Source organism: Manis javanica, chromosome 8 (assembly GCF_040802235.1).
Source record: "Manis javanica isolate MJ-LG chromosome 8, MJ_LKY, whole genome shotgun sequence".
NCBI classification, from domain to species: Eukaryota; Metazoa; Chordata; class Mammalia; order Pholidota; family Manidae; genus Manis; species Manis javanica.
In genome coordinates, this window is record NC_133163.1 from 63,371,061 (window position 1) to 63,397,540 (window position 26,480).

At 37.6% G+C, this 26,480-nt stretch overlaps 1 protein-coding gene across 5 annotated transcripts in view; it reads left to right on the plus strand.

Moving 5' to 3' along the window:
- Nucleotides 1-580: 580 nt before the first annotated feature.
- BAZ1A (bromodomain adjacent to zinc finger domain 1A) overlaps nt 581-26,480 on the plus strand; it is a 125,169-nt gene continuing 99,269 nt past the window's right edge. For 4 of the 5 annotated variants that reach the window (XM_073211358.1, XM_073211360.1, XM_073211362.1 and 1 more), the window contains exons 1-2: nt 581-713; nt 13,047-13,325. In XM_073211358.1, the coding sequence (XP_073067459.1) occupies nt 601-713; nt 13,047-13,325 (392 nt within the window). In that variant the 5' untranslated portion in view covers nt 581-600. The remainder of the gene's footprint in view (nt 714-13,046; nt 13,326-26,480) is intronic. The other variant, XM_073211361.1, reaches the window with a different exon arrangement.

Consider the following 26,480-nt stretch of genomic DNA (forward strand, 5'->3'; position numbering starts at 1 on the left):
GCTCGCTGTCTTTGTAGTTGAGAAGGTGGAGAAGTAGCCGTCGGCGTGCTCGCAGGTGAGGGGCTCCGTGTGGGCGCTCGGCAGTCGGCCGGCGTCCGCCGGGAAGCGGAGGCGAGCAGGGAAACAAAGCGGAGCGGCGCCGGGGTCCGCCCGCAGGGAGCTCCCTCGCGGCGTCGGGCCGGCAGGCTGCGCGCCAAGCACGTTGTGAGCCCCGCGGCGGCGGCGGCGGCGGCGGCGGGCTGGGAGCCGGCGCTGGGGGAGGGGGCCGCCGCTCCCGCACCGCCCGCCCGCGGCAGGGCGTGCGGCCCCATTGTGAGCCAGCTGCGGGGCGTACGGAGGTTGGGCGCGCGAGGAGGGCAGAGGCGGCGGTGGCTCCGCTCGCGCAGTACCGCAGCAGCGGCAGGCGCGACCTTGCCTCCGGTGGCACCGAGGCGCGACAGTCACACAAAAGGCAGCCGAGCTTCCCCGGCGCACGGACCGGCCCACGCCGCCGCCGAGCGCTCCCCACCTTACCGGCTTTCCTTTCCCTCCAATTTTGATAGGGAAGCGGGGCCGGCGCGGGCGACCGAGGGTCCAGGCGAGTCCGCGGGCGGACGGGAGATGCCGCTGCTACACCGAAAGCCGTTTGTGAGACAGAAGCCGCCCGCGGACCTGCGGCCGGACGAGGAAGTTTTCTACTGTAAAGTCACCAACGAGATCTTCCGCCACTACGAGTAAGGGCCGGGCCAGCGCGGGGGTGCTGTGGCGTGCGGGGACTCCCTCCCCAGTCCTTTTGTCTCCTTTTCCTGGCCCTAGGCTCCTCGCGGGGCCACTTGAAAGTGACGGGTGGCAGCGGGCCAGCGTTTGTCCCCCTAGCCCGAGCCGGTGACTGCGCGGGGCTCCGTGGCTCCGGCCAGCTGCGGCACGCGTGGGGAGAGCGGGCTACGGTGGAGGAGACTGGGGTCCCCGGCCGGCCACAGGGACCGCTCCTAGCCGCGGCTGCCACCCAGCCGGGGCCGGCGGAAACTCCCCGCCTCGCTCCTCCCCGCGGCGGCCACACGCGCTCTCCGGGGCCAGTTCCGGGATCTCCGCCCGGCAGCCGAGGGGATCCCCGTTCGGGTCAGCGGCACAGGGCCACCGGCCCCCGGCCCGGAGAGGGAATCCCCGCCCCGGGGGCAGGAAACGGCCGGCTGGGCGTCGTTTCCTCGGTGGAGCGTGGAGCCTGACGTCGGAGCTGCCTAGGGTAGGGGCGGGAGGGGGCGAACGGGGTTAAGATCGGGGAAGAGGGGTCGGGGGGCCCAGGGTCCGGGAACCGGGACCCGAGAGACCCGGCCAGCGGCCTCCCGCCCGGTGTGGCTAGGCCTCTGAGTGCGCGACGCGAGCCTTGCGCTCTGTCACCGCCTCTTCTGGGTGATTAACTCGGGGCCCCGGGGAACTCAGCGTCCCCGCCCCCAGGAGACCGGGTGAGGAAGACGTCCGGGCCGGGCGGGGGAAAGAGGAGGAGGAGAGAGCAGGGCCCTGGGCGCCCCTGGTTTTCACTTTCGCGTGGCCGGGTGGCGGTGGGAGTTGGGGGTGGCGGTTAAGACAAGTTCAACTCCAGCCTCAGCCAGTCTCTTCTTTATCCCCCTGCGCCTGTGGGCCGCCTGACGTGTGCCACACGCTATTGTTTTGATAAGAATCCCAACAGGCTGTGTGGGTGGTTTCAACCCTTAAATTTTAAGTGCCTCGACTGTTTAATCCTAGGATATACCTTGTCTTGGGATTCCACATCACGGAGTGTTTTAGAGATCTGTGTTTAAACAGGATCCCCAAGTGAGAACCTGAATTGATCAGTCACTGAAACAGCCTGAGACTCTTTCTGACGCTTTATCCTCTCCACTGAGAAGGAATCCGTTTGTGGCTTAGGAACCAAGTGTTACAGCAACCAAATAAATCGTGTGTGGGAGGCACTTTTTCTGAGTGGGGGCTTGCTTCATCGAGGGAGGGCTTTAGGCAAACTGCACCTGTCTGAGAAATGGGTAGTGAAGTTAGAAAAGTCAGTTCGTCTGCGCTTTTCTTTTAAGGTAAGCCTTCTTCTTCTTCAGCTCCACAGAAAGTTACACATAAACATGTTACATCTAGAGAAATTTTTCAGCAAGCAGTACTTTTAAATAGGAGTGAACATCTTACTCTGCTCCTGTACAGACTTGTTTTGTTACTCAAATAAAGTTCACTCTTGTAACTACTTAAGTGAATTTGGATTAGGTAACTTGACAAGGATTTTTTTTTTAGTTAAAATACATGGTAATTCCAAATTTTTTAAAAATTATATTCAAGATTGCCAACAAAATAGGAAACAGGCTTAAATTTCAAATTTCTCCTTTGAGACAAGCAATCATCTTTTAAAGAGGCTCTTCTCACTTTAGAAGAGGGAATGAATATGACGGTACCCATTCTGAATTAAACACTTTTCATACACTTTGGTTCTTAATGATTTATTGTAATCATGGAGAAATCTGAAATGCAGAAATGAAAAGATTTTTGTTATTCCAACTTAACTACCTTCCATTAATATTAAAGAACTGTGTCCTTTATAGTCTTATGACATTTTAAAAAAATTTAATAACTAGTTTTTTAGGTTATTGTTTTCTCTGTGCTCTGAGGTGTTTAGGTTTTTGGAACTTAAAACCGGTTTAGGAGAGGTGTTTGGTTTTGGAGTAAAGATATTTAATCATTTACCCTGATAATATTTAATATTTTAAGTATAAAATGATATTTAATCATTTACCCTGAAGCAGAGCTACTGGTGTTCTTAGGTAGTATTAATGTTTATGACTTTGAAATGGCAAAATTGGAAGAAGACTGCCATTTAGTTATGTTAAATTTGGGATTACTTTCTCTTTCTCGTAGATGATGACAAAGAGATCTTTCCCAAAATGCATTCATGGTGGATAGCATGTGGTTACAGTATTGTGGTAATCTGACCCTTGATACAAGTCTGATGAAACTATGAAGGAAGCCTTTGTTTTCACTGATTCATTAAATCACCAGTTGGTTTATGTGAATTTGAAGATTTAATCTTTAAGTGCATTATTTTGAATATGCTTTCCTATTTGCTCAGGTTTTGATTGCTTGACTATAACTTTCTCTAGTAAGTCTCAGATTTTCTATATTTCCCTCCCCTTACTCACTGCAATGTAATGCAAAGTAACTTCTGCTTCTAACTCTGGTTAGTAGAGGTTGCCACTGACCTTTTAATTGCTAAATACTTTTGTCTTTATGTTACTTGATTTATAGCTTAACACTTCCTCCTTTGTCCTTGTAGTCAGCAATGATCACTCCCTCCATTTTATCTTCGTGTAACATCTGCTACTATTGTACTGTAATGCATTGTATTTGTTGCCTCACATTTTCTCTTTTCCCAGACCCTGAGTTCTTTCAGACAGGGACTATGACCAGGATGGAGGTCTTAGCAATTACAGAGACTCCCTTATTTTGTTTGTTTGAACTATATGCTCTTTAACTAATTGCCAACTCTTACCTGTTTTCTGTAAGTCAAAAAGTCTCACTAAAAATAACTCAGTAACTGTAGGCAAAAAACGTGCAGAAGAATTAAACTGGACCACTATTACATCATACATAAAAATTAACTCAAAATGGATTAAAGATTTGAACATAAGACCTGAAGCCATAAAACTCCAGAAGGAAACAGGCAGTAAGCTCCTTGACACAGGTCTTAGTGTTGATTTTTTGAATCTGACAGCAAAAGCAAAAGCAGTGAAAGCAAAAATAAACATGTGGAACTACACTAAACTAAAAAGCTTCTGCACAGCAAAGGAAATGATCAACAAAATGAAAAGGCAACCTACTAAGTGGGAAAAAATAAGTGCAAATCATATATCTGATAATGGGCTAATATCCAAAATATATAAAGAACTCAAACAACTCATAGCAAAAATAATACAATCTGATTTAAAAATGGGCAAAAGATCTGAATAGTTATTTTTCTGAAGGAGACAGTTGTCCAACAGGTACGTGAAAAGATGCCCTACATCATTAATCATCAGGGAAATAAATGCAAATAAAACCACAGTGAGCTACCATTTCGCACCTGTTACTATGGCTATTATCAAAAAAACTAGAAAAAACAATTGTTGGCTAGGATGTGGAGAAAGGGAACCCTTGTTCCCTATTGGTGGGAATGTAAACTGGTATAGTCACCTGTGGATGACAGTTTGGAGGTGCCTCAAAAAATTAAAAATAGAACTACTATATGATATAGTAATTCCACTTCTGGGTATTTATCTGAATGAAACAAAAACACTTAACTCAGAAAGACAGACTCACACCCATGTCTGTTGCAGGATTATTTACAATAGCCTAGATAAGAAAACAAGTGTCCATTGATGGATGAATGGATAAAGAAATTGTAGTATGTATACAATGGAATATAAGTACAGAGAAAAGAATGAAGTACATAATTTAATCTCTTAAATAAGGTAAAAATACATTCTGTAATTTGATTAGCTGAAAATTTTATTTTTAATATTTTTTTGACTGGATTGTTTTTAAAAAATGGTATAGTCATGTCTAAATACCAGAAATTCTAGATGTGTGGGATAGGAGAATAGTTTGTTGTATTACCCAGTGATTTAATTCCTAAATCAAAAAACATTTTAGCCATGTAGATCCTTGGAATTGGAATGTATTTCCCATCTTTACGTGAGTCATGCTTTTCATACAAAACACAGGAAACTCTTCCACAGCATCACTGAGAAACCAGCTTCTGTTTCAGCCTTGTTTTCCAGTAAAAGCTGTTTGACTAGTTTATAAGGCATCCAATTTTCATTGTTCATCAGCTCCTCATTTGTTAATTCAGTCCTTTCAATAGCCCTCTTTTACAGATGAGGAAGCTGGGGTTAGAGTAGGGAGAGTAAGTCCAAAATCAGTGTTGAAATTCACCTATTGTGAAGGGAATAAAGAGGTACAGAATTACAATTATAAAATAAATTAGTCATGGGGGTATCTATGTAGAGTTTATATTCTTACTATCACACAGTGCTTATTATGGATAATTCTTCCTGATACTTAGTTTTGCCAAAGTATCCATCAAGAATAAAAGGGCATTGCTTGAAATCAAGCTGGCTGCCTAGATCTTTGTGTAGGCACCACTCTACTGTCTGCCCAGGATTTGACTTATTTACTATTACTCCATGCATCTGAGCTCTAGATATTAAATGTATAAGCCAGAATGCTGTCAGTTTACAGTGAGGAAAAAATGCTTCTCACACAAACCAGTTCTCTTAATGATAATGATTTATGTATGAAGTCTGTTATGAGAAGGCCATTTGGTAAGCATGGAGTTTTCAAGGAAAGTTGGATGATCTTCATAGCTACTGTCTTCAGGTTAGGAGTTCAGTTTCCCTTCAGAATAACTACCATGTGGTCCAGATATTTGGGTCTATGAGTCCTTTTTCCTTGGAGGTATGACAGAGATTCCTAAATGCTTTTATCTGTTTAACAGGCTACCATGTTTTGTGTTAATTCTTTCTTCAGACAGAATTTATATATCAACTATTGTAGTAAAACAAGCCACCCCATAAACTCAGTGGTTCAAAATTACCACCCATTCTATTTGATCACTAATGTGCAGATTGCCAGTGTGCTTTCTGCTGGTCTTTCTGTGCCAGTTCACTTGACTGTAGTCAGCTGGAGGCTAGGCTGAGGCTGGATGGAGTAAGAGATAGCTTCAGTTGTATGTCAGGGACCTCGAGCTGAGATGGCTTTTCTTTCTGTGTGTGTGCGTGTTTTCCAGCTTTATTTAGGTATAATTAACAAGTAGAACTGTAAGATATTTAAAGTGTACGACTTGATGATTTAATATGGAAAGACGGCTTTCCTCAGCATGTGGTATTTATCCTCGGAAGGCTGACATAGTCTTCTTCACATGTTGGTGTCAGGGTTCCAAGAGGATGAGAGTGGAAGTCTCTCAATGTCATTTCTGTATTATGTTGGTCAAAGCCAATTTCAAGGCCAGCCCATATTAAAGGGGTGGTGAAATAGACTCATCTATTATGAGGAGAGTATCAAAGTCCTGTTTATAAGGAATTTGTACATCCTCAACCCTCCTTGCAGTCTTCCACTGAGCAGTTGATAAGATTTTATACTGGGTCATCCTGACTGGATTTTGGGTGTTCCATAGTAATCCCTCTGCAGTTAATACCACTTCCTGCCAGCCCTTCCCAAAACCAAACTTCCTGTTCAGACATTCTGAAGGCTTTTATGTGTTCCTCTACCATACTAGTTATTCTCCTGTGTATTTCTAGGATCTCTCTGCAAGTGGTACCTGAACAGTAAGAATTAATACTGTTTATGGAATGTATATTCAGTATGCTGAGCATTCAATATTACTATGTTGTATAATTTTCATACTAACTGTTTATAGGAGACATTATCCCCATTTTAGAGGAGAACTGGGTTCAATGAGGTTGTGTAACTTAGCCAAAGTCATATTCTACAAATAGTAAAACTGAGATTCAGATACTCTGCTCTCTCCTTCCCATTCATACACTCATTTTCTCTATTTAGATACACATAAAAGTAAGTGTGGACTGACTGCCACTGAGAGTGCATTTGTTTACTCTTCACACTGTATTTTGGAGATGCTGATTCAGTTTATCCCTCTAGTGAGAAATGAATGTATGTCTACAACACTGTGGCATAAGTCACACTGCATATGTGCTATGGAGCCAGTGTAGTGGGAGCATAGAAAATGGAGCTGATAACTGCTGGGAGTGGAGGAAACCCTCAAATAGGGGTAATGGGTCCTGAAAGATGCAGCTATCAAAACATAGAATGGGGACTAAAGCTCACTCAAGGCAGAGAATGTTCTAAAGAATACTTTTTAAGCAAAGGAGGCTATATAAAAAAGCATAGAGCATTCTTTTTTTCTTCTTTCTTTTATTTTGTAGTTGATATTTATTTGTTTATTTATTTATTTAGGTGTCATCGATATATAATCACATGAGCAACGTAGTGGTTTCTGGATTCCCCCCATTATCAACTCCTCACCACATACCCCATTACAGTCACTGTCCATCAGCCTCGTAAGATACTGTAGAGTCACTACTTCTCTGTGCAATAATGCCTTCCCCGTGCCCCCACCTACATTAAGTGTGTTAATCATAATGCCCCTTATTCCCCTTCTCCCTCCCTTCCCACACACCCTCCCCAGTCCCTTTCCCTTTGGTAACTGTTAGTCCATTCCTTGGTTCTGTGAGTCTGCTGCTGTTTTGTTCCTTCAGTTTTTGCTTTGTTCTAATACTCCACAAATGAGTGAAATCATTTGGTACTTGTCTTTCTCTGCCTGGCTTATTTCACTGAGCAAAATACCCTTTAGCTCCATCCATGTTGTTGCAAATGGTAGGATTTGTTTTCTTCTTATGGCTGAATAATATTCTGCTGTGTATATGTACCACATCTTCTTTATCCAATCATCTACTGATGGACACATAGGTTGCTTCCATTTCTTGGCTATTGTAAATAGTGCTGCGATAAACATAGGGGTGCAAATGTCTTTTTCAAACTGGGCTGCTGAATTCTTAGGGTAAATTCCTAGGAGTAGATTTCCTGGATCAAATGGTATTTCTATTTTTAGTTTTTTGAGGAACCTCCATACTTTCCACAATCGTTGAACTAATTTACATTCCCACGAGCAATGTAGGAGGGTTCCCCTTTCTCCACATCCTCACCAACATTTGTTGTTTGTCTTTTGGATGGTGGCCATCCTAACTGTTGTGAGGTGATACCTCATTGTGGTTTTAATTTGCATTTCTGTGATGATTAGCAATGTGGAGCACCTTTTTATGTGCCTGTTGGCCATTTGAATTTCTTCTTTGGAAAAATGTCTGTTCAGATCCTCTGCCCATTTTTTAATTGGCTTATTTGCTGTTTGTTGAGTCACATGAGCTCTTTATATATTTTGGATGTCAAACCCTTTATTGGATATGTCATTTATGAGTATATTCTCCCATACTGTAGGAGGCCTCTTTGTTCTGTTGATGGTGTCCTTTGCTGTACAGAAGCTTTTTAGTTTGATATAGTCCCACTTGTTCATTTTTGCTTTTGTTTCCCTTGCCTGTGGAGATATGTTCATGAAGAATTCGCTCATGTTTATGTCCAAGAGATTTTTGCCTATGTTTTTTTCTAAGAGTTTTATGGTTTCATGACTTACATTCAGGTTTTTGATCCATTTTGAATTTACTTTTGTGTATGGAGTTAGATGGTAATCCACTTTCATTCTCTTACATGTAGCTGTCCAGTTTGCCAACACCAGCTGTTGAAGAGGCTATCATTTTCCCATTGTATATCCATGGCTCCTTAATTGTGTATTAATTGACCATATATGCTTGGGTTAATATCTGGACTCTATTCTGTTCCACTGGTCTGCGGGTCTGTTCTTATGCCAGTACCAAATTGTCTTGATTACGGTGGCCTTGTAGCAGACCTTAAAGTTGGGAAGCATGATACCCACTGCTTTATTCTTCCTTCTCAGGATTGCTTTGACTATTTGGGGTCTTTTATGACTTCATTCTTTTTTATTTTTTTATTAAAGTATAGTTGATACACAATCTCATCTTGGATTCAAATGTACAACACAGTGGTTCAGCAGTTACCTGTATTATTAAATCCATACCCCCTTTAGTGAGGTTACTATCTATTAAATAGAAATATGTTACAGAATCATTGACTATAGTCTCCATGCTGTACTACTGTCCTTTGACCAGTTTATATTGTGATTGTGAATTATTGTGTCCCTTTATCCTGCCTCACACTCCCCCCTGCATCTGCCCCAGTCCTTCCACCTTGGTAACCACTTTCACTTCTCAGTGTCTGTGAGTCTATTGCTGTTTTGTTCCTTATGTTTTGCTTTGTTATATTCCATGAGTAAGTGAAATCATACAGTATGTGTCTTTCTCCACCTGGCTTATTTCACTAAGCATAATACCCTCTAGATCCGTCCATGTTGTTGCAAATGGCATTATTTCTTTTCTTTTTATGGCTGAATAATATTCTGTTGTATGTATGTACCACCTCTTCTATATCCATCCATCTGTTGATGAATACTTAGCTTGTTTCCATATCTTGGCTCTTGCAAATAGTATAGCATTAAAGATGGGGGGTGTACATATCTTTTCAAATCAGGGATTTTGTTTTCTTCAGGTAAATTCCTAGAAGTGGAATTACTGGGTCGAATGGTATTTCTGTTTTTAGTTTTTTGAGGAAACTCCATGCTACTTTCCACAGTGGTTACACCAATTTACATTCCCACCAACAGTGTAGGAGGATTCCCACTTCTCCACATACTCACCAACATTTGTTATTTCTTGTCATTTGGATAGTGGCCATTTTAACTGGTATGAGGTGATAACTCACTGTTGTTTTGATTTGCATTTCCCTGATGATTAGAGATGTGGAGCATCTTTTCCTGTATGTCACTTCATTCTTAATTTTATTCTGGTAGGTTGTTTTCCAAATACCCAGCAAATTAACAGTATGTTGCCCTTTGTTCTTTTTTCCCCAGAGAGTTGGTTGACTTTATATTAGAGGTATTTTCTTACTAATATTCAACCTGGTAACTCAGAAACAATTTGTCCTGAAGAAATAGTGTTAAAGTGCAGAGGTCGATAAAAGCCCAATCCTTATAACCAAACAGGGCACTCAAATCTTCTCAAATTGCCCTGTTGGACCCCTCCAAGTGTACTCCCACTTCTGCCTAATAAACTCTTTGCTACTTTAACTCAATAAACAAACAAAAAAAGAAGTCAAATTTTTCATAAAGGGCCAGATAGTCACTATTTTAGGTTTTGAAGGCCATTGGGTGTTTGTTGAACCTACCCAGCTCTGCAGATATAGTGAGAAAGCATTCATAAACAATACTAAAGATATGGGTGTGGTTGTATTCTAATAAAATTACAAAAACAGGAGGAAGGCTGGATTTGGCCTCCAGGCCAGAAGCATGTCAATCTCTGAGAAAGAGGATTGTTGTAAAAAACCGGAGACATAATAATCTATATTAGCCTAAGCTTGTATTCATATAAGACAGTATTTTATATTTCATTAACTTTTTGTTCACAGTACTGAAATGTGCTTCTTATAAAAGTTTCATCCTTTTTTATTCTAAAAGAAACTGAAACAGCTCTGTAACCTACCCCCTGGAACTCAATATTAACAAACAAAAGCATACACATTTGAATGTGTATGACAAATAGGTAGAGAGCAGAAGTATACTAGTGGTAGAAAGTGAAGGTATATAATGATAGAGGTGGGGCCATGCTGGTAGAGGGTGTGAATAGGTAAACATAGCCTTGGGCCTTTTTCCTTCCTTTTAAAATGGCCACTGTGATAGTGTACCCTCCTCTTCTGAGGTTAGATCTTTATGCACAGCAGGGCTATGATGTAACAACAACCTTGAAAAATAGACACAAAAGGAAATAAACAGTTCGGAGGGTGTGGAAACCTGGGTGTAGGAGGCAGCTGTACATCACTGGTTACTGACTGACTATCCTGTTTTTCTGCCTGGAAATACATGTCCAGTGGAGATTTGTGGCACTTGTGCCATTGCTTTGCTTGGTATTTTGAAGAGTGTTAACAAATGTAAACAGTATTTATTGCAGCTCAGTGAAAAGTCTGTGCACCTGCCATGGCACCAAATAACCCACGACCTACTGAATACCTCAGGCTACCAATAACAAACTGGCTAGAGCTGTGCTGTTCAGTACAGGAGCCATTACTTGGCATGGGGGTTATTAAGAACATGAAATGTAACTAGTCGGAATTAAGATGAACAATAAATGTAAAATATGTACTAAATTTTGAAGACCTAGTACCAAAGAAGAAAAAAAATATTTTAATATTGCTCACAGATTGAAATGAATATTTTGGGGCATATTGAGGTAAATAAAATGTACAAAATTAATTTCATTAGTGTTTCTATTAAATCTTTTAAATATGGCCACCAGAAAAATTTAAATTATACATGTGGCTAGCATTCTGTTTCTATTAGCACTAGTTTAGAGACTAATGTGTAAAATATCTGGATTTGAAGTATATTTTTCTTAAATAGTTTTAGATATAGTTTAAATTATTAGGAATATGCCTCAAACACATGTGCTAACTGTATGTGTTGGCTTGGTAAGATAAGTCTTACAGATGTGTTTGTTCCTATAGGAAAGGTTTTAAACTTTCAGAAAGATTTCTGAGTGAACTGTAGTTTTAGGCAGCAAATTTAAGACCCCTTTCAAGATCCATCCATCCATGCATTCATTCATTTTATTCTGTACCACTGATAACCATGTGTTGGGTATGTCTGAACTAGATTATATTCATCTTTTTTCTCTCTGGTATTTCTCTCTGCAACTCTACTTTTCTTTTATGACCTGTTAAACAGCACTTCTCTAAAAAATGTTCTAGTATTTTTTTTACCTTTGCCTGCCTTTCTACCTTCCTTTCCTCTGATTTCCCAAAGGATGTCTGCCTCTGTCTCATAAAGATAATCATTTTTTATTTTGTATTTAATGATGTACATCCATTATCTCCTCTACTAGACAGTACATAATTCAAAAGGATCTTTGTACTGAATTAGAATAATCTAAATTGATATATACATGTTATCTCTTTAGATCTCATTTATGTCAAAGTATGATTAGTTTCTCTTTATTCACAGATTTCATTTTTTCTTATTGTACAAATACACAAATGAAACTATCTTAATGGACTTACACTAAATCATCTTTGGAGATCAGACTGTTACAGCGATAAACTATACAGATACACTAATCAGGAAGTAAACATGCAGCATTTTTAATATTTTTTAGAGTAAGGCAAGAAGGAAGGGGCATTTCAGGAAGGAGAAAGAGAATAGTGAATTATATTGATTGATTACTTATGATTATTGAAAGTAGATGAAAGTATAAAGGAGGGAAAAATATTCACTTATATCCTACCCCTTGGAGGCAACCATTGCTAACCTTTCTGCATATTTTTAACCCTATCTATTTAAAAAATATTTTTATATGAAAATAATGCAAGTACATGCTTACTATAAAAACTCAAACAATATTGAAATTTTTCTTTCCTCCCCACTCCCTTTCTCCACAAGGAACATCTGTTTATAGTATTTGTATAAATACACGCATTTTTGTTATAATTAATGTATATGGGATTGTGTTATTCAGTAATTTGAGTTTTTTCTATTTAATATACCTTAAAAATATTTTGATATTATAGAGCTCTTACATTTTAAAAGTGACTGGATAGAATTTTTGAAAAGAAATAAATACTTGTATTAAGAAATTCCAACAGTTTAGAAAAGCACTGAGTAGAATGTTCCCCCAGTCCCATCCCCACTGTAGCTGTTACCTTGATTTTTCTATAACATTTCCGAAGTCTTTTATGCTCCTTTATCTTTATTTTCTTTCCTCCTTTTCTTATTTTTTTAAAACTCAAGTGGGACTGTTCATATATATTGATTCTATGTTTTTACTTTAAAAAAATAGGAGAAAATCAAACTGGGAAGTATTTTTTCCTATTAACATATTTTTAAGAACTCTCCTTATATTGTTTAATGACATGATTGTTCATTATGTTTTCATATATTATATTTTCATTACTTTCTCTTACTAAGAAGGTACTTAGATTTCCCAGTTTTCACTATTATGTTAAAGCCTTTCAAAATTCATAGTTAAGTGCTTGAAATTCCCTAGTGTTCTCACTGCTTTGAAACAAAAAGCTTAAAAATTAGAAGGAAAAAGAAAGGTTGCATTTATTTTTTATTTCACTCCTGATTTCAAAACTGATGGAAATTAAAGTCCCATTTTGGCTGATGTACCTTTAAATTGCAAAATATTAATGTCTAGCTTAAGTATACTTTTTCTTAGCTTTGTGTTAATGTGAACGTTGACCACTAAGTAAACCCTTGAGTTCTGTGAGTCTAAGGTTTTGCAGTAAAGGCACAATCCTATATGAGCTTTTAGTATAAAATTTGTGAAATGATAGGTAATGGATTTTTGTTTTTGTTTTTTAATCAGTGACTTTTTTGAACGAACCATTTTGTGCAACAGTCTTGTGTGGAGTTGTGCCGTGACGGGTAGACCTGGACTGACCTATCAGGAAGCACTTGAGTCAGAGAAAAAGGCAAGACAGAATCTTCAGAGTTTTCCAGAACCACTAATTATTCCAGTTTTATACTTGACCAACCTTACCCATCGTTCACGCTTGCATGAAATTTGTGATGATATTTTTACATATGTCAAGGATCGATATTTTGTTGACGAAACCGTGGAAGTCATTAGGAACAATGGTGCAAGGTAAAGTACTTTTTATTTTTCCTTTTGATACACATACATTGACGTTGCTTAAAATACAAAATACACAAAAAGATGGACTGAGAAAAGGTTCCCTTTTACTGTCCTTCCACTACACTGTTACCCTCTCCACAGAGACCCTTAGTGTTAGCACTTTCTTGTGTATTTTTCCAAAGCTAATTTTTATGTAGACCCCCCAAAACACCTGCATGTATACACACACACACAGTCTCCCACCTGTTAGTGTACTCTGTACTTTTCTCACTTAAGATGTATGAATATCAGCCCATTGCTTTATAAACCAACTTCTCTTTTTTATTTACTGTATAATATTATTACATGAAAGTTCCTTCTTTAGTTAAGAAAGATTTTTACTTAATGTTCTCATGTTACCTAATAATTTAAATATGCCTTTACTTCTTGCTGGGTTTTATTTAGTAGTTCCTTTGATAAGATGAGGACCATATATTTTTAAATTTTCCACTGAGTTCTCTTTTACCCAAGTTTTCAAGAATAGAGTTGACTTTTCATATATGAAAATTTTAAATGACTAAATTAAAAATTAGCTGTGCTTTCCTGAAGTCCTAAGCATTTGTGATTGGCTAGTTACTGATATTTATCATAATAATATTTATCTGCATTGAAACATTTTATAGTCTCTTGACTTTGGGGGCAGTGACAACAAAATATTTTTTGGATGGTTTTTTTCCCTCTCTTTATGGACCTGAAAGCAGATTTTTTTTTCTTCCTGAATTTTAAACTGTAGCAGTCAAAAGTTATTTAATTATGCTCTTTATTATCTGATTTTATAGAATCATGAGTTTATGTAATTTCAGAATAATGGCTTTAATTAGTATAATATATTTTAATTATTAAATGCTATTCAACATGAATCTTAAAAAGCCAAGAGATGTTTATATTAAGATCTAAATTTGTTTGGATTTGATTTTGGTGAAGAACTGGATGCTTTTTTTTATTGTAGAAGCAACAAATGCTAAAAATTGAAAGATTTTTCACATGTCTAGTGACTTTTGGGAAAAATCATATCTTTATCTTTGGGGGAGAGATTAATATGTCACCAGAAATCCCACCAGCAGCATACCCTTTAAAAAAGGATCATATTATACTATTCTGGATTATCTTTGATAGTGTTTGGTGATACACTTAAGAAACAGATTTTTATGTTTTGATCTATATCACCAAAAGGAATAATAGGACCATGTTTGGAGATCAGGACAATTTTTTTCTCTTTATAGTCATTGATTTTATTTGACATGTCAAAAAATGTTTTCTAATTTACAAATTATTGGGATATATTAACCTTTCATATTAGGAACATTGCTTACATCTAGAAATGTAGTGGTTCAGTGTCTTTTGCATAGCTTTTTTAAAAATTGTGCCTTAAAAATGGGCTTCACGTAGTTGTAGCTATAGTAAAGTATGGTACATTACAGAAATGGGAAGTCTGGGTGTCACAATTTTATTGATTATTCATTAGGAAACATACCTATTCCTGCTTATGAAGCTTTTAAATTGTAAAAAAAAAAAAACTGCTATTTTTCTGAAAAATTTTAAGGCTTAATTTTCATAGTGTATACTGGCCATTTTCACTTTTTTTGGGGAAAGGAGAAATCATGAGTGGCTCCTTGACTTTTTTGCCTTTAGCAGCTAAGATGTAGAAGCCTTAGGAAATTATATCAGAGTCTAGCCATCCTTGCTCTCATCTCTGGTCCAGATATTTCTGACTGCTCTGACTTTGTATTTCATGGACATGTTGCTTAGTATCATTTACAGGCTAGACACTGAGTTGGTACTGGGGATGTGAAAAGGATTAAGATGTCCTTAAAAAGTTGAGTTAAGGGAGAGACAAACCTGTCACTTGCCAGGTGTTAAAATAAATGTACAAATGAAGAACATTTAAGAGCGTCCATGTCCAGTGTGCCATGGAGGCTAGGTCTGGGTTCCCTACATTCAGTGCTAACACTGGATATTTTAGTATTTTAACCTTTGCAAAGTCTTACAATATCTCAGTATTTACTTTGCTTGTTCAGGTCCTTTGCCCATTTTTCTTTTGGCTTGTTAGTCATCAGTAGATTTGTAAGAGCTATTTATTAAATATCTCTGTCATACTGTTGCAAATATTTGTTTCATTTTTTTGCTTTTCTTAAGTGTTCAGTAAATGTATAATTTTTAAATATATATATAAAAAGTGAAATATATATAAATAATATATAATTAAGAATAAAGTAAAAATACAATAAACACATTCACCACGTGGTTTTAATAGAATACTTTTATCTTTGATTTTGTTTGCAGTTTGGGAAAAGTTATAAATTTCTAGTTTTTTATGGGAGGCAGAACAGTGTGATAGTGAAGGATCTAGGCTTTGGAGTCAAACTGACCTTGTTGGACAATGATGTCTTTTCAGCTATGGCGAGACTAAAATGAGAATACAAGTATGTGTGTGGTGGCAGAGGGAGTGGGGGTAGAGTGCAGAGCACATTTTGAATTGCTGTATAAGTAGAATATAGTAGCATTTTACTAGGGAAATAATGCTGCTTGTGGCCCAAGAGGCTTATGTGGAAGTTAATATTTCTCTTCTATAATTGATTCCTTTTTCTGTTAAAAATTGTATTTTATATTGTAATTACGCTTCAAGCCTGACTTGCAATTTCTGCAACTTTAGATCCTAAGTTCCTGCATACACCCTTATCCTTTTACCCTGTACACTTAAATTTCAGTTAAAATAACTTAACTACATTAACTTGCCTAACTTTACTAGATTTTCTTTGGTTGGAATTGTGCCTCCACTTAGCTTTTTGGCACGTTATTTAACATCACTTATCTTTCCTTGCATCCTTAATAGAGTTATTGTGAAGATTAACTGAGATGCTGTATGAAGTGCCAGGCACACAGCCAAGTGTTCAGTGAATCACAAGTTAGAAAGGTCAATCTTTTTCCATTTTGATTTTTTGAGTTCTCTGTTATGCTTATAAACCCTTATTCTGTTGCACGGATATGGGGAATTGACATGATGTTTTTTCATTTGGAATGTGTTCTAGAGCCCAAGGAACACATATCCCTTCTGGCTTCATATCTATTTGTGTAACTTTTGGGATTGGATTCTGTTTCAAAGTGATGATATTGGAGGTAAGGCCTTAGCACCCTTGAGAAGGAGGCTAGGGGAAACCCAGCTTCAGGGATATGAGAAGCTCCAGGTTGCATTTCTTCAGTATCCCTGTGGACTTATCTGTAGGCTCTGTGGCTTTTATTCCTGCTGGTGGCATGAGGTTTATCCTTAGAAAGCTTATTTAGAAAATGAAATGGGTTTATCCCATGGCTGAGAAATAGCAGGCACCTAACTGTCTTCATAGGATCCCTTTACTAGTGTGAGATATCTGCACACCCACTCCCTCCTTCCACTTTTCACCACAGAATGTGAAGTCAGAAGAATTTGCTTATACAGTGCACACATTTTCATCTCCCTCTGCTTTTTTTGTTAAACAACCTTTGTTGTTATATAATTCACGCACAATGAAATTCACTCGTTTAAAGTGTGCAATTCAGCGGGTTTTAGTGTATTAACAGGGTTATGTAACTATCACCACTATCTAATTCCAGAATATTTTTATCACCCCAAGAAGTCACCCATTAGCAGGCACTCCCCACTGTCCCTTAATCTCAGCCCCTGACAACTGCTATTCTACTTTCTGTCTATGAATTTGCTTATTCTGGACATTTCATGTAAGTGAAGTCATACAATATTTAGCCTTCTGTGTCAGGTTTCTTTAACTTTAATGTTTTCAAGGTTCATCCTCATTGTAGTGTGTATCAGTGTTTTATTTCTTTTTATTGATAAATTCTGCTATATGAATCTATCACATTTTATTTATCTGTTCACAAACCATATGACATTCTAGAAAAGGAGACAATAAAAAGATCATGGTTACTAGGGATTGAGGTGGGGCAGGGAGAGATGAATAGGTGGAACACAAAGGACGTTTAAGGCAGTGAAAATACCCTGTATGGTACTATGATGATGGATATTTGTCATTATACATTTCTCCAATCCCATAGAATGACTGTAGTATAAACTATGGACTTTGGATGATGATGTGTCACTGTAGGTTCATCAGCTGTAACAAATGCACCACTCTCCTGGGGGATGTTGATAACGGAGAGGCTGTGCATGTGTGAACACAGAGTATAAGGAAAATCTCCTCTTTTTCCTCTCAGTTTTGCTAAGAACCTAAAACTGGTCTTAAAAAAAAAGTTATATGCTCTGCTTATTAAGACTGAAGTTTATACTTTAAAACTTTCTGCTTATTTTTTCCTTAAAAAAAAAAAAAATATATATATATATATATATCAGAGAAAAGTATAAAACCTGGGGGCCTATAGTGCATTTCTGAGTTCTCCCTTCAGAGATAACCACTGTCAAACAATTAGTGCACAGTTCCCTTTTTTTCTATACTATACCAAATTTTAAAAAAAAACAGCAAGCAGCTTTTTCACTTAGAGGTGGTTTGGGTGTTTTCTTCTAACAGAAGACATAGATATGCACTGTTTCTAATAGATTTTACATAAACTGATTATGGTTCCTAAAAAAGCTTAGAATGTTTTCCTTTTTCTGAGGATGAAGAAATTACTCCTTTTGCCAGCTTTGTGTGAATTCTCTTTGAAAAAAATAAACTGCATTCCCAATAATCTCTAACCTTTGACTGACTGACAGACCTTTTCTCCAATGTAGGTTAAATCAGTAAAATAGCAGAATCGGGTTTGTACCAGAGAGTTTCGTTTACAGCTTCGATTTTCCAAATATTATCACCACACTATTTAAATGTAAAATTTACAAAATGTTGTCTAGCCAGTTAGCATTAAAGACTATCAGTATTGTTTTTAGGACTGCCTTATAAAATAAAGATTATAGAATTCTTTTTAATTTCACAGACTGATTCAAATTTTGTCATCAAATACTGACCAACCCACTAGAGCTTTTAACTATTCAGCTATTAAAGTACATTTCCCTGTGGCTGGCTGTGTTGCCTTGGTGGAATGCTTTATGCACTCTAGTCTAATAAAAAAGAAAATTAGCATTAAAACTTAGGGTAGACACTTGGTATAAGAATTGGAAATGAGTAAATGGACTTATCTTTGGGCTCTTTTTATATTGCCAGCCTAAATGGTATGAATGAATCATAATTAAAGTGCACTAGTATTTTGAGGGCAAAGGGAAATATTAAACACTGAAAAGATAGGATGAGCATAAAAGATACAAGTAAGGAACAGATACAGTTACTTGATTTAAACATACATGCTTAGATATCCATGACTGGATCCAGGAGGGATTAATTAAGAAATTTTAGAAAAGGATTATTTAACTAGAAATTTGAAGATGAGAAAATATAAATTGAAGGAAGAAGGCTTACTGTTTAGGTACAAAGTATAGAATTATTAGCAATACATATTAGTTAAATTTATCAGAAAGAAGAATTTCTGTTGCTCAGCATACACTACTGACCTTTTTCAGAATTCCTGGTTCTCAACCAAGGGAGTCCTAAGCAACATCCTCAAATTGCTTCCAGCCTTTAGTTCCTGATGACCCTAATAAATATTGATGATACAATTTTTAATAGGGAAAAAAAAGGTTATTTGAGACAGCTGTTCTTTCTTTGGAATTCTGAGACTGGAGCCATCTTCTTTAGATATGTATTGTGTTTGTTGAATGTCCCAGAGACCCAGACTTAATAACTAACTGACTCCTGTATTGTCATTACAAATTTAACAGTTAAAATTTAGAATCTTTTATAAACCCAAGCATATATGGTCAATTAATATATGATAAAGGAGCCATGGACATACAATGGGGAAATGACAGCCTCTTCAACAACTGGTGTTGGCAAAACTGGACAGCTACATGCAAGAGAATGAAACTGGATTATTGTTTAACCCCATATACAAATGTAAACTCGAAATGGATTAAAGACCTGAATGTAAGTCATGAAACCATAAAACTCTTGGAAGAAAACATAGGGAAAAATCTCCTGAATATAAACAAGAGCAACTTTTTCCTGCACACATCTCCTCGAGCAAGGGAAACAAAAGCAAAAATGAACACATGGGACTGCATCAAACCAAAAAGCTTCTGTACAGCAAAGGACACCATCAGCAGAACAAAAGGCATCCTACAGTATGGGAGGATATATTTGTGAATGACATACCTGACAAGGGGTTAGCATCCAAAATATATAAAGAACTCACACACCTCAGCAACCAAAAAGCAAATAACCCAATTAAAAAATGGGCAGAGGATACGAACAGACACTTCTCCAAAGAAGAAATTCAGATGGCTAATAGGCACATGAAAAGATGCTCCATATTGCTAATTATCAGGGAAATGCAAATTAAAAATGAGATATCACCTCACACCAGTTAGGATGGCCAGCATCGAAAAGACTAAGAACAACAAATGCTGGCAAGGATGTGGAGAAAGGAGAACCCTCCCACACTGCTGGTGGGAATGTAAGCTAGTTCAACCATTGTGGAAGGCAGCAATATGGAGTTTCCTCAAAAAACTAAAAATAGAAATACCATTTGACCTGGGAATTCCACTCCTAGGAATTTAACCAAAGAATACAAGTTCTCAGATTCAAAAAGACCTATGCACCCCTATGTTTATTGCAGCACTACTTACAATAGCTAAGATATGGAAGCAACCTATGTGTCCACCAGTAGATGAAAGGATAAAGAAGATGTGGTACATATACACAATGGAATATTATTCAGCCATAGGAAGAAAACAAATCCTACCATTTTCAACAACATGGATAGAGCTAGAGGGTATTATGCTCAGTGAAATAAGCAGGCAGAGAAAGACAAGTACCAAATGATTTCCCTCATTTGTGGAGTATAACGATGAAGCAAAACTGAAGGAACAAAATAGCAGCAGACTCACAGACTCCAAGAAGGGACTAGCAGTTACCAAAGGGGAGGGGTGGGGGAGGGTGGGTGGGGATAGAGGGAGAAGGGTTTTGAGGGGTATTATGATTAGTACACATGGTGTATGTGGGGTCACGGGGAAGAAAGTATAGCACAGAGAAGACAGTAATGAATCTGTGGCAGCTTACTACACTGATGGACAGTGACTGCAATGGAATGTGAGGGAGGACTCAATATGGGTGAATGTAGTGACCACATTGTTTCTCATGTGAAGCCTTCATAAGAGTGTATATCAATAATACCTTAGTTTTTTAAAAACTCATTTAAAAAAGTAGAATCTTTTTTAAAAAATTGAATCTTTATTTACTTACATAATGTAAATTAGGAGGCCATTCTGGGAAACACTTTTTATACCCTAAAGATCCCTAAATTAATCACAAAAATAAATGAAAATAAATTTGTTTTTCTAAACCAATTTAATTCAAATAACATATAAAGATTATGTTGTAAATATTTCTGTGTGGATTCAACTGCTTGATGCTTAATAATATTCAGTGGTGTTTAGATGGATCATACAAACTAATAATTCATTTTCTTCAGCATTCAAAGGTTTTCAGATTGCATTGGCCATTAGGAGCATCTGTCTAATGACTCTCAAAAGTCTTTGAATGGTCAGTGTTCTGGAGGTGAGGGTGGTTAGTTTCTTTGGTAACTTCTTTTTTGATCCTTTGCCCTAAATTCCAGGTGCAAAGAGTCAGCTGAGTCTCCATCAGGACTTAAGGTCATTACTCTGGGAGTCTTACAGTAAGACAAACGATGAAAAGGGAATAGTGAGTAAACTGAGATTCACCTCTTTTCTAATATAAACGGAAATCAGATGTTGGCTTCCATTTGTATCTCACTGGACTTGTTGGCAATAGGATGATGAAGTAAAATAGTAGTAGTTCTAAAGTTCTTGGTTCCCTATAACAGGAGAATATTAGAGACTAATCTCACAAAAAAGAGGCTCTGTATAGCTACTTTTGTCCTAAAATCCCTGTTAGAAATAAAAGGGAAGTTCATTTCTACATGGTTATTACATAGGTTCAGGTCTGAGAAATTAGGCGGTCTTCTGAATAAAATACCTCTCTTACATCTAATTCTCCCTCTTTCATGGGCTGTTCCATTTGGCCAATATAAGATCCGTTTTTAATGAACAGCCCTCATAGATACTTTGAATTTTTTGGAGAACAAGATAAAATCGTAGTCTGCTAATTTTCCATGTTGCCTTGGAGGCTAGTATGGTATGTAGGTAGAATTCATTTGACCTATGGTTCTAAATAACTATTTTTTAAATGGTCTTATCTCTCTCTTAGACAAATTCAGAGACTATCCAAAGATAAAAATTAAAGGAGAACTAAGAGAAATGACATAAGCTAACATAATTTTCAATGAAAGGAAGAAGAGTGGTGAAAGTATAAAAAAAATTCCTTTGTTTAAATTAAAAACATGCCAAGAGAAAAATTTTGAGCAAAGGTTGGCACACTTCTTTCAAATAAAGGGTCAGGCAGGAATATTATAGACTTTGCAATCCACAGGGTCTCCGTTTGCAGCCACTGAAGTGTGCTGTTATAGTGCAAAAGCAGCAATGGACAGTATGTGAATAAGCATGGCTGTATTCTAGTAGTTTTTATTTACAAACACTGAAATTTGAATATCACTTTCACTTTGTTACTGTGTAACAAAATAGTCTTCTGATTTTTATTTTAAACTACTTAAAAGTGTATAAACAATTCTTCACTTGCTGGTCATACAGAAACAGGTGGTGAGTTGGATCTGGGCCACAGTGTGCTGATTTCTGGTATTGAGGAAAGGTTACTGCTTAAATATAGGTCGTAGATCCCAGAAATCCCTTTTTTTATCTAAAACCTCAAGTATGGCATGCAAAGATGGCTTGGTTTGTTGGAAAAAACCTTTAGAGCCAAACTGACTGACTAGTTCTGGGAATCTTCTTTCCTAATCTGTAAAACTGAAATATCTGCATGTACAGGATGGTTTGTATTAGTTACAAATCACCCCCAAACTTAGTGGCCTAAATCAGTAAACATTATTTTCATGATTCTGAGGTTAATTGGAATATTTTAATGGTCTGGGTTGGCCTGTCTAGGATTGTGTAGGTCCTCTACTTTAGGATAACCTTACTCATATGTCTGGGGCTTCAGACTGGGATGGCTACTGTCATGTGGCCTCACACCCTTTGAACTAGTCCAAACTCGTTCCCAGGATGGTAGCAGGGCTCCCAGCAATAACAGAGGGAAAGTACAGTGTGTGAGAATATTTCAAGCCTCAACATGCTCCACGTTAGCTACTGTTACATTGACCAGAGCAAGTCACATGAGCAAATCCAGAGTTAACGTGGGAGGCAGTCAGGACGCTGTGATTCAGCGGGGGTCATAACTGCAGCAGTTTGCCAGAGTGCTTAATATAGAAGCCCAGCATAGTCCTTGGCACATAAAGCTCTCAGTAAATGCTAGATCCTTCCTGTACTTGTCAGAGACAAGTGAAGTGTCGGCCAGCTGTGATGACTCATCTTTCCTGTAGCCAGTCCCTAATTTTCTTACTGTCACTGTTCTTGAGAGTCTAGTCTATGTCATTTATGGGAAATGATGACAATACCAGGAACTTTTGTTTTTGCCTTTTTAAAATTGAAGTATAGTTGATACACGATATTATATTGGTTTTCAAGTGTAGTACCACACAGTTGTTCAACAGTTACACACATATTTAAATCTTCACCCCAACTAGTGCAGTTACGGTCTGTCAACATAGAAAGATGTGATAGAATCATTGGCTATATTCTCCATTCTGCACTTCCATCCCTGTAACTAACTTATATTATGATTGAGATTTTTGTCCCCTTTATCCCCCTCCGAAACCCTACCCACCCACCTCAACCCCTCCCCCATGGTAACTACCAGTCACTTCTCAGTGTCTCTAAGTCTACTGCTATTCTGTTCATTTTGTTTTGTTTTTAGATTCCACAAATAAGTGAAATCATATGATACTTGTCTTTGTCTGGCTTATTTCACTTAGCATAATACCCTCTAGGTCCATCCATGTTGTCACAAAATGGCAGGACTTTTTTTCATTTTTATGGTTAAATAGTATTCCATTGTGTATGTGTACCACATCTTTATTCATTCATCTATTAATGGATACTTTGGTTGCTTCCATATCTTGACTGTCATAAATAATGCAGCAATAAACTTAGGAGTGCATATATCTTTTTGAATCACGAATTTTGTTTTCTCAGGTAAATTCCTAGAAGTGCAGCTACTAGGTCATACAGTATTTCTATTTTATGTTTTTTGAGGAACCTCCATAGTGGCTGCACCAGTTTGCATTCCCACCAGAAGTGTAGGAGGGTTCCTTTTTCTCCGAGTCCTTTCCAACACTTTTTATGTCTTGTCTTTTGGATAGTGGCCATTCTTTTGGATAGTGGTGTGAGGTAATATCTCATTGTGGTTTTGACTTGCATTTCTCTGATGATTAGCAATGTGGAGCATCTTTTCATGTGCCTGTTGGCCACCTGTATTTCTTCTTTAGAAAAATATTCAGGTCTACTGCCCATTTCTTAATCTGGTTATTTGTTTTTTTGGTGTTGAGGCCGATAAGTTCCTTATGTATTTTGGATGCTAACCTCTTATCTGATAAATCATTTACAAATCTATGCTTCCATATTGTAGGATGCCTTTTTGTTCTGTTGATGGTGTCATTTCCTGTAGGGAAGTTTTTTAGTTTGATGTAGTCCCACTTGTCATTTTTTATTCTTTTTCCCTCACCCAAGGAGATGTGTTCAGATAAAAAGTTGCTCATGCTTATTATGCTCAACAAATTTTTGCCTATGCTTTCTTGTAAGAGTTTTATGGTTTCATGACTTACATTCAGGTCTTTAATCCATTGCAAGTTTAATTTTGTGTGTGGAGTTAGACAGTAATCCAGTTTCATTCTCTTGCATGTAGCTGTCCAGTTTTCCCAACCCTATTTATTGAAAAGACTGTCTTCTCCCCATTGTATATTCATGGCTCCTTTATTGTATATTAATTGACCATACGCATGGGTTTATTTATTGGCTTTCTATTCTGTTCCATTAATCTATGGGTCTGTTCTTGTGCCAGAACTATAACAGTACCATACTGTTTTGATTCCTGTAGCTTTGTAGTAAGAGCTTGAAGTCAAGGAGCATAATACCCCCAGCTTGGTTCTTCTTTCTCAATATTGCTTTGGCTATTTGGGGTCTTTTATGGTTCCAGATGAATTTTAGGATAATTTGCTTTGTTCATTACAAAATGCCATTGGTATTATGATAGGGATTGCATGGAATCTGTAAATTCCTTTGGGTAGGATGGCCATTTTGACAGTATTAATTCTTCCTTTCCATGAGTGTGGGATAGATGTCCATTTATTTGTGTCTTCTTTAATTCCTCTCATCAGTGTCCTTACAGTTTTCAGAGTACAGGTCTTTCACCACCTTGGTTAGATTTATTCCTAGATATTTTATTCTTTCTGATGCAATTGTAAATGGAGTTGTTTTCCTGATTTCTCTCTCTGCTAATTCATTGTTAGTATACAGGAATGCAATGGATTTCTGTGCATCAATTTTGTATCCAGCAACTCGGCTGAATCCCATTACTAGTTCTAATAGTTTTTTGATGGAGACTTTAGGGTTTTCTATAATATATATATAATCATGTCATCTGCAAACAGTGACAGTTTTACTTCTTTCATACCAATTTGGATGCCTTTTATCTCTTCATCTTGTCTGATTGCCATGGCTAGGACTTCCAGTACTATGTTGAATGAAAGTTGTGAGAGTGGGCATCCTTGTCTTAGTGATCTTAGAGGAAAAGTTTTCAGCTTTTCACCATTGAGCATGATGTTAGCTGTGGGTTTTTCATATGTGGCCTTTGTTATGTTGAAGTAGATATCTTCTATACCCATTTTGTTGAGAGTTTTTATCATGAATAGATGTTGAATTTTGTTAAATCCTTTTTCACCATCTGTTAAGATGATCATAAGGTTTTTATCCTTTTTGTTAATATGGTATGTCACATTGATTCATTTAAAAATATTGTACCATCCTTGCATCCCTGGAATAAATCCCACTTGGTCATGATCAATGATCCTTTTGATATATTTTTGAATTTTGCTTAGTAATATTTTGTTAGGATTTTTGCATCTGTGTTCATCAGGGATATTGGTCTATAATTTTCTTTTTTTGTAGTGTCTTTGTCTGGTTTTGGAATTAAAGTAATGCTGGCCTCCTGAGTTTGGAAGTATTCCCTCTTCTTCTACTTTTTGAAATTCTTTAAGAAGGATGGGTGTTAGCTGTTCTTTAAATGTTTAATACCAGTAAACTGTTGAGAGCTTACTATATGCCAGGTACTATTCTAAGTTTATTATATATACTATCTTATTTTAAAATTCCCACAACAGCCATATGTGACAGGCTCATTTGCTCATTTTATAGTTGAAGAGCTCATACACAGAGATTAATTAATTAAAACTTGCTCAAGGTCATAAGTGGTGACGTTTTCAAGCACAGGAAGTGTCAGAACCACTGTCTTCAGTGTTAAAAGACATAAGATTGTATATATGTGGTTAGATTAAGCTTTGATATTTGCTTTTATGAGTGACCCATAATGAGTGTCTGAAAATAAGCAGCATCTTTGGATCATTGATTCAAAGGGGAAAAGTTGCAATATTTAAAGGGGTTCCTCTGCTGTTTAAATTCTTAACCATCATACAATAATCTTAACCATCAAACATCAACATATGGTGTGTGCCTTAATTATTTTACTCTGTACTCTGAGCTGTTTAAGCTTTCTTCTTTTCAAGTAGTTTGCTTGCAGATGAAAGAATGCTATCTGATGGCAACAAAAGGTGACTGCAAGCGTGGGGGAAAATAAGATTTTTATTTGTTGTTTTTCTGTCTTTTGGCAGTTTCCAGGGATTAAAATACAATTACTTGTGACTCTTTCTTCTTGGAGGTGGTAGGGCACTTACGGAATCTGAAAGCCAAATTTTATGTTATTTGTTCAGGAAGCATTGTATACTCAGTAGTGTTGTAAATATTGGGAAGAGGAGAATGGGACAAAGACTAGGGATTTACACTTAAGTGCCAGAGAGAGAAACATAAATCAGACTGATCAGTACTATAAAGAAGATAAAACTTGATTG